Source organism: Otolemur garnettii, unplaced genomic scaffold (genome assembly GCF_000181295.1).
Source record: "Otolemur garnettii isolate 467f Iridium unplaced genomic scaffold, OtoGar3 scaffold00005, whole genome shotgun sequence".
In the NCBI taxonomy this organism is placed as follows: Eukaryota; Metazoa; Chordata; class Mammalia; order Primates; family Galagidae; genus Otolemur; species Otolemur garnettii.
The window spans coordinates 36883003-36892666 of NW_003852400.1; the positions used below are offsets into that span (position 1 = coordinate 36883003).

At 39.5% G+C, this 9664-nt stretch overlaps 1 protein-coding gene and 1 pseudogene across 2 annotated transcripts in view; both read left to right on the forward strand.

Moving 5' to 3' along the window:
* ERCC8 (ERCC excision repair 8, CSA ubiquitin ligase complex subunit) overlaps positions 1 to 8846 on the forward strand; it is a 63180-nt gene extending 54334 nt beyond the window's left edge. For both annotated transcript variants that reach the window (XM_003782738.3, XM_023519450.1), the window contains one exon: positions 7688 to 8846. In XM_003782738.3, coding sequence (XP_003782786.1) covers positions 7688 to 7756 — 69 coding nt within the window. In that variant the 3' untranslated portion in view covers positions 7757 to 8846. The remainder of the gene's footprint in view (positions 1 to 7687) is intronic.
* LOC105887915 lies at positions 4399 to 5652 on the forward strand (annotated as a pseudogene).
* Positions 8847 to 9664: the final 818 nt, after the last annotated feature.

Genomic DNA, 9664 nt, shown 5'->3' on the forward strand with positions numbered 1-9664 from the left:
TGCAACCAAAAAATAGCCAGGCATTGTGGTGGGTGCCTATAGTCCCAGCTACTTGGGAGGCAGAGGCAGGAGAATCGCTTGAGCCCAGGAGCTGGAGGTTGCTGCAGCTGTAATGCCACAGTACTCTACCCAGGGCAACAGCTTGAGGCTGTGTCTCAAAAAAAAAAAAATTTGCATACACTGTCTTTAATTCCTTTAATGAAAATATGACTGTGTCAAAAAACATAGTATTAGAATTTTTACAGGGATAGTTGATAACACCTAGCAAGTATTGAAAATGTATTTGTAACTGTGATGTAAATCCTGGCAATTATTTTGGCCCCTAATCCAAGGAAAGAAAGAAGAAACAGGTGTTGAGAAATAATCAAGCAGCTGGCTTCCAGATTTCATCACATGTCTAATTTGGTTTATTATGGCTTATTAGTTTTAGTACACAGCTGTATTTTGATGAAGGATTATTCTTCTGGATAAAGTCTAATATGGTCAAATAAATGGGTTTATCCATTTTTTTGCATTATTATTTCATTATTGCATCCTGCTCTTTTGGGAATTACTGGGTACATTAAATCCAAGTTAGAACACTATAGGCCATGTTAAGAATTATCACAGTCATGTACTAAGTGAAAATAGTAAAAAATAAATGAAAAGGAAATCTATCATGACTTATATATAGAAAAAGATATTAGGAAAAAACTAAATTGTTTCATTTATAAAGGCATTGTGTGACTCTGATGCTTTATTTCCTTGTTATGTAGTTATACTGATAGTTTTAACTCATTATATAAAGAAACTCTGTATGTGAAAAATTAAGCAAAACAAATAGAAAATCAAATAGAGATATATGATAAGTTGAGATTTATATTTAAATTTTAAAGCTATAAAACCTTATCTTTTAAAATACACTGTTCAGAATCGTTAAGATAGTAGTCCTTCTCATAGTAATATTAAATGGCTTGTGCTAAGGTTATTTCCATGAAACTTTAGTTTGAAAGCTTCCTGTCAACGTAGGTATAACATGAATATGGTTGTGATACAAATCCCGGTAGTCTGTCTTCACTAGACCGTAACTCCACAAGATCCCTTGCATGGATGTTATACGGTCTGGCTCATATTTAAAAGTGTTTTTATCTCAACTATCAAACAAATGATTTGCAGTTTCCCCAGGTGGCAACACAGCACAGTACAAAATAAAATACATACACACAGACTTAGTTTTTAGCTTCAGATAAATCTGTGTTTAGGTCTCAGTCCTGTCATTCATGACCCTTGTGATCTGGGACAAGTTTATGATATTTCCAAATATTTGAATTGTCAAATGAAATTGTCTGAGATTTCCTTTCAAACCCACCCTTAAGAGAAAATTTACCTCCCACCAACAAAGATAATACCTTATGGGTGTTTCTCCTGATACCCAAAGTTTCTGTTAAAGAAAGGAAGGTCATTGGATGATAGGGACAAGATTCATGGTCTTTAAGCATAAATCCTGTTACTTAATCTGCAGACTGTTTTATTCTGAGAAATCTGGCATCCTTTTGCCTCCACTTTCTAAAACTTGGGCATGATCAAGGCAAACCTATTTGTAACTTCTAATCTTATTTTCTTATGTGAGATCTATAGGGAAGATTTATTACATTTTAAATCTGACCTCTTATCAAGAATCTTGCTTTATTTTGACTTTCATACTACATAGCTGTTCTACTTGCCACATTAAGTAAATGTATAATCACTGGCTAACCCACACAACCCTGAGACTTTCCAGTAATTACCGGTGAGAAATTTGAAAGTTATCAATATGTATCCTAGCAAATGATAAGTTTAATTTTTCCCCCTGCCCATCATTTGCACTTGGACTAGGTCATCTCTAAACTTAACACTTCTTTATCTCCATAATATTTACAACTGTCAGTAGAACCGGCACCCTGGTGAAATAGAAATGAGTAATTTCAGGCACAGACCAGATGTCCACTAGGAGGAGATGTTGTAGAGAAAAGCGAAATATCCCTTGAGTGGATCTCAAACAGTATTATGTACTGTACCTATCTGCATTGCTATTGTAGCTTTTAATTACAAGTATAATATTTTACTTGTCATTGTATTAGCAATAAAATATATTTCTAGTATTACTGCAATGCATTCATACTATATTTCATTTAAAACAGTAAAATAATTTATGTAACTATATTATGATTTATTGTGTTCATCATAGCAAAAATAATTTATAATGAAATACTTCTTCTATTAGACTGAGTTTTCAAATGAAATTAAAATGTTTAATAGGCTACACATTGGGCTTCTATGGTAAAATTAGGAGGTGCATAAACTTTGTGTAGCTTTTCTACCCAGGGACATTTTTGGTAGATATTGAAGGCAGAATTAAAGGTTTCTTAAAGACAGAGTAGGGAAGAGGAATCACTTAACCACCAGTGACAGTAACTCTCATGAAATAACCTAACTTAGTAAACTGTAAACTCAAAAAGACAGAAAACTCAGTGAATGTTTGGATGAAAGAATAATATACTACTATTGCAAATAAAAGTGGACTGCTGCTAGCAATTAGTGAGTAGTCAACTAAGATTTGATAACAGTTTTATGTCTGAACATTTGGGATATAATGGATATTTGGTTGTACACCTAAGTGACAGTAGTCAACATCAGGTTTATAATGTATTCTGATCTAATTAACAACTGTAAAAAATGCCTTAAATGAATACAAGCAGTACAGGGTTACAGACTTAATGGCATTCCATACTTACAAACAGGCTCCCAATGCTCCCCAGAAGGATAACTTAAATAATTAGATTAATAACTCAAGAGCTAGCTTCTTCCGCACATTTAAGCAAATTCATATGGTGTAAGTGGTTCATTGGCACAGCATCTTTATGCTAGCAGTTGGTTTCGTTGTACAGCATCTCTTTAGTCTTAACTTTCTAATTCAGTTTTGTGAGTCTGTGTTTACCCTATAACCATGCCTCCCGAGCGAAAGTCCACTGCAAGTCCAGGTGAGCCTGCAGCAAAGAGAAAGGGGATTACAATGGAAATGAAAGTAGAAATAATTAAGGGTTCAGAGACAGGCCAGACACCATCATTCACTGGGGAAACTTTAGGCTTCGATCACTCAACTACTGGAATAAAGCGAGAGTAACAGAGCATGGGAAAGGCAGTGCTCCAGTGAAAGCATGAATTATGACTAAGGCCCACATGGATTAATATTGAAATGGAAAGGTTCTTATTGATTTGGTTAGAAGATCAAAATAAGTGTAACATCCCCCTATTAGCCTAGCATTGATGTAACTTTAGGTGAGTGTTAACCTTTAATATTCTCTTTTAAAATGTCTCCTTTCTCCTATGTAAACATTTTTGTATAAGTTTTTTTATGACTGTTTGAATTAAAAGACTTCAATAGTTTCTGTAATTCAACCTCTACTTTTACACTTATTATTTTAATTATAGTATTATGCTATATTATTATTACCACGAGCCAGTGTAGTGTTGTTGTTACAGAATTTGTACTGTTCATCAGGAATCTGCATTACATACAAATCAGACCCAAAGACATTCTCAGAGCTTATCTTGTCTGTTATCTGAGGACCAACTGTATGTTGCTTTCCAATTAACCTACCTGATACTTGAGAAATTTACTGGGAACACTCAATTTTTCTAGTGTCTTCATTGTTTGAATTATAAGAATTCTAAGTCATAATATTCCTCAAAGAGGAAATAAACATTCTGAGACATTGAGTAGGGGTTATTCTAACAGAAAACGTTTCTATAATTGGTAAAAGGCAAAACATCTAAGATAATTTAAGAGTAGTCTTGATACTAATGTAATATTGGAATATGGATCTGAACAAATTTGTAGAAAATGTGAAAGCTGCAAAATAAAATACTTTAAAAATGAGACACGTGAAAGCCCTTTTAGTCATTTAACAGGGGCTGAGGAGGTTCCCATTCAGAAAAAGTGAGCTTATTTGAAACACCACAAGTAAAGGTTCTGTAGTTGCTGATTACCTTCATTAGGTATGCCTCTAAGTTATAAGAATACTGTGATTTTGTTGTTGTTGTTTTAAATGACCATCATTTAAATGCATATAATCCCGGAGAAAAATCTCTGAGGGAAACCTGTGTGTGATTACAAACATGTTACCATTTCAGACATATTTTGCATCTGTTACTAAACTACTTTACCAATCACATAAAAATAAGTAAATAAACTTCACTACCTAATTCACATTACCTTTTGAACTAAAAATGGTATTTCTCAGCTTGATAAATAGTTCATTCCCTATATTTGATTATTTATTTATAAAAGTCAATTACATTAATAAAATGAAGGGTTGCCAACATTAATATTTCAGACGGTTAAGTCATACTGTCCACCTGGAGTCCAGACTTAGCCCCATGGATGTCAGTGTGCCACCTTCTCAGAAATACTTTGAGCAACTGCTACCTCCATATGTATGTCTGTCTGTATTTGTGAGGTGACTATTTGGAAGGAAACAAGTTACTGGGGGCAGAGCTCGGGCTCTAGCATTTGCTGCACTGCTGTGTCCCTCCTACTGGCCTGTCGAGACCAAGGGGACCAGCTGCGCCGTGGGCCTGCCCGTGAGCCTGGCCGCATAATGAGTCCCTGCCTCAGCCGCTCCCACTGCAGGCCAGCAGGATCCGCAGCACCTGACAGCCCTACCCCTGCCCCCCCCAGGCCTCAGATCCTATCAGACAGGACAGCATGTCCCTTAAGATCTTGAACCAAAAGCACAAAATGCTCACGTGATGTTTAGAAATAATCTGAGGGTGTGTCGGGACATCCTGCTGCCATCAGGACACAGGCTCTGGGGCACTGAGCAGCACCCTATGGCTCTACTTCGTTCTGCTCTTCCTTCAAGGCCGGCGGAGTGGCAGACAGGGTCTGGTTCATACATGACAGCCGTGGCATGATCTGTGGCGTCATGACGTGGCGTCTGGTCTTCTGTGCAGACCTGGTGGTGGCTTTGTCATGCTGGTACTCCATAGTCAACTGGGTCATGTTCAACTGCCTGGCGGTGCTCACTCCGTCCTCCCATCTGAGAACCAAGCTCCTGCACCCAGGGACGGTACCCAAAGGAAATGCTACAAAAGAATACACGAGAGTTTGCAGCTGAAGAGGGGGAAGTGATCTACAAGTGTCCCAAGTGCTGCTGCATCAAGCCCGCCCGCACCACTGCAGTGTTTGCCAAAGAGTATTCAGAAAACGGACCATCCCTGCCCACGGGGGAACAGTTGTGCTCTTCACTACGTACATAGCCATCTCCAGTCCATCCTCTGATTCTCTGTGGATTTCAGTTTATGTCCTGTGTCCCAGGGCAGTGGACTGAACGCAGTGATTTTTCACCTGCAGTGACCTCAATGCTGTTGATCTTCCTGTACCTTGAGAGTCTTCTGTTTTTCACTTTTGCTGATTAAGTTTGGCACCGAGATCCACTCAATATGCAAGGACTAGACAGTTTGAGAGGCTGAAGAGTGAGAAGCCCACGTGGGAGTGGAGGCTGTGATGGGAAGGGGTGAAATCTGTTTTGGGGGTCCCCGTTACTCCTCTGGATGAACCCCTTTGTCAGCTTTTGATTTAGGCAACTGCTGATGAGACCCAGAAAAGGAGGCCCTGAGTTCCCTGTGTGAGGCCACCACTAGGCTGTCACCTGCTACCAGACATGGAGCAACAGGACAAAGGGAACCTTCATGAACCAGTCGCATGCAGCCAGCAGTTTTACGTATTTATAGTCACAGATGGGAGATTTTCAAACTAGATGAGGTTCTCCTCAGTTTTCATCTGTATGAACAGCACAAGGTATGTGGCCACTGAAGACACCGAAGGTCAATACCTTTCTGTACAGCTGGGATTTTTGTTAAACATACTTTGCATTTTCTAAGATGTTGTTTGGGGTGTTACATAGATACATTTTAAGCTGCATTTTTCAATCATGAAGGGAAAAAATGTCAATCCAGTGAACAAGGATTCTCCAGCGGGTCACTCCAGGGAGCTCCTCTTGACCCTGGTTCATTAACCCACTCCCTCAGTCCCAGCAGGGGCATTTATATTAGACCAGGTGTCCTTACACTTTTTAAACAGGGGTCCAGTTCACTGTCCCTCACACCGTTGGAGGGCCGGACTATAGTTTAAAAGGACAAGCAGCGGTGGCAAAAACACCCCGCAGGCCAGATAAATGTCCTCTGCAGACTGCATGTGGCCCACGGGCCATAGTTTGAGGACACCTGATGTAGACAGACATTTTGGTCTCATTCGCTCTGACATTTTGCACTGAGGTTGCGAAAGATCTGTGCACTGAACAGTGAGGCAGCCTCTGGGCACAGCCTACTGCCTGGAAGAGGCATCCTCTGACCTTTTCCGCAAGTCTGTCTGCATTCGTGAGCATGTCTGCATGTGTGGGCTGATTTTTATTATAAAAATCTTGGGTGCATGAGAGCCTTGGAACTGATTTTGTGTTATTGTTGTTCTAGCCAAATCAGGCTGTATAAATGGCACCTCAGTAAGAAAGGAGCCAAATCTCATGGTGGCCTGATACTTTGGGCAGCTCAGGGTGGGGAGGGTGGGCATGTAAGCCTGGAAACACTGGGGAAGCAGAGGTTGGCCCTGTGGCACCTATGGGAGGGTGAGGGGACCATGAGGCAGCCATGCCTCATGGTGACTCCATGTGTCTTATTACAGGCAACACCAATGCTGAGAACAGCCCAGGTGGCATCAGCCAGTCAGATTTTTTGTGTCGGCATTTGTGTTTCTCTATCCACACACAAGTGGTAAAATAGGATCCTTTAGGGTGCAGATCTTAAAATTATGTCAGAAAGCAAATGGCTCCCCTCCTTGGAGACCTGCCTTAAACTTGCCTGATATGTACATTTTTTGCCAGTCACATCAAGAAGCAATCTGTGACAAATCAGACTTCCTTGAAGTCTGCCGCCCATGCTAAGAAAAGTTGGCATTTTCCTCCTGGGAACTGTTTGCCCTTCTGTACATCTGTGAGCTGTTCTCTGTTTGTTCTTAATCACTCTGTGCCCTGTCCTAACCAGGGCATCTACTGTTGTAAACCACAAAGGGGCTGACTGGGAGACAGTCCTAGCCAAGTGAACAAACCTGCAGAATGCGTTGAAATGGACTAAGTCACTGTAAGGGACAAACTGTGTCACAGCCAGAGGGACAAAACACATTGTGGTGATCCAGGAGACCAGAGTTTCCAGAGATTGTCTTGCATATTCATTTGCACATCTGTTGTCTGGGTTGGATGCATGTATTGGGCTTCAATGTGAGGCTTTTAAGATGTATGTCCTTGTTTCTCAATAAAAAGCAAATTGTTGAAGAGGTTGAATCCTGTGAGACTTGGCCAGTGTATGTGAATCTAGTGTCCTTGACTTTTCAATTTCTTCTTCCAATGAAACTTTCATATGAAATAAAGTAACCAATTGATAGTTAAAAAAAAAAAAGAAAGAAAGAAATACGTTATTTGGATAAAGTTCAGTGTGTCAGCTTAAAATGAAGTTTTATATATAGGGTATTTCTTACATTATTTTTGTTTCAAAACAAAACACCTTCTTTCAAAATAATGTAATTGCTGTTCATCTGGTATATTTCATAACTATACTATAAGCCTAAAATTATGAGGTAGGAAAATAGAATCTTTATTTCTTTTTCTTTTTTTAGACTACAACCAAATCACATTTAAATCCAGCCTTTGAAGATGCCTGGAGCAGCAGTGATGAAGAAGGATGACTGTGGACCTTTAGTACCTGTGTGTCTCTATGGATGAAACTTTAAAAAGGAGTGTTTGTATGGGCTTTGTTTTAAACTGTCCTGTCAATTCCTGACAACTGAATCCCTGTGCTATAAAACAAGGTTAAGTTTCGCATGAACTCCTAAAGCAGACTTCTATATAATTTATCAAAACATGTCTCCTTAACCCAGTTGCAGCCTGGAGCAGCTCCTTTTGCTACAGTATAAGGACAGAAGCCATTGTGCCTCATTTGGGACCATCAGCAGGTTCTATGAACGCTAAGATGCAGCAAGATCCGCAGCTGATCAAGAGGATCAGGAGTCATCAGCATTGACTTTCTCCTACTGGGAGGACCAGCTGCCTGCTCATTTCTACCCGTGAGGGTGATTTTACTGAAGATGATTACATTAAGAATAGTAGATGGAAAGGTGCTATCAAATTATTTTATTCTTTCTTATTTGTGTACTCACATTTTGCAATGATTTCACTTAACTGACCTTCATCTAGCTTTATGTTAAACATTTTTTGGACTCAGTGTCTCCTACAGTCCAAAAAGTGCTTCATGGACGTTTTTAACTTGGCAAAAATCCCATGTTTGCTTTATTTTAATGTCAGAGGCCAGCTTGCACTCATGCTTCAGCTCCCTTTCTGTGAAACTCATTAAGATATCACCAAATCCTGCTTTATTCATCCAAGCAGAAAATGTCCTGGCAGGGAATCTGGCTTAAACATGAAATGTTGTCAGAAAATTTCTATTTTATTGTCGCCTTTTATGTCAACCCCCAAATGATTATCATGAAGCTAATCTTGATATTCCCTTTCTTCCTGATTCTTACCAGCAGGACACTAGTAAAAGAGGTTTTTGTGAGTTTGAATACCAAGTACAGGGGATGAGTTTCTCAGTGAATAACAGACCTCATATCAGGTCTTTCTGAACAAATACTTTTCATACACTTGCTTTTATACTTGATAGTTTTTCAATAGATAGAAAAAAATTATGTGTTTCTACCATGTACAAGATACTGTTTTAAAGCATATATACCTTGGGCAGCACCTGTGGCTCAGTGGGTAGGGTGCTAGGCCCATATACTGAGGGTGGTAGATTCAAACCCAGCCCTGGCTAAACTGCAACAAAAAAATAGCCAGGCACTCTGGCAGGTGTCTGTAGTCCCAGCTACTCAAGAGGCTGAGGCAGGAGAACCACCTAAGCCCAGGAGTTGGAGGTTGCTGTGAGCTATGATACCACGGCACTCTATCGAGGGCAATAAAATGAGACTCTATCTCTAAAAAAAATAAATAAATAAAAATTAAAAATAAAGCTTATATACCTTATAGAATGACTATATCTAGCTAATTAACATATTTATTACCTCACACAGTTATCATTTTTGCAGTGAGAACACTGTACATATAGTCTCAGCATTTTTCAGAATACAGTATATTGTTAACTATAGTTACCATGTTATACAATAGATCTCTTAAATTTATTCCTCCTATTTAACAGAAAAAAAAATTTTTTTGAGACAGAATCTCATTTTGTCACCCTTGATAGAGTTCTGTGGTGTCATAGCTCACAGCAACCTCAAACTCTTGGGATCAAGAGATCCTCCTGTATCAGCCTCTCAAGGAGCTGGGACTACTGGCACTCACCATAAAACCCAGCTATTTTTAGAAATAGGGTCTTGCTCTTGCTCAGGCTGGTTTCAAACTCATGAGCATAAGCAATTTGCCTGCCTCAGACTCCCAGAGTGCTGGGATTTCAGGTGTGAACCACTGTGCTTGGCCTATTTAACTGAAATTTTGTATCCTGTGACCAACATCTCCCCGAACCCCCTCAACCATTTCTGCCCCATGTAACCACCATTCCACTCTCTATATCTATAAGCTTGAGCACATGGTATTTGTTT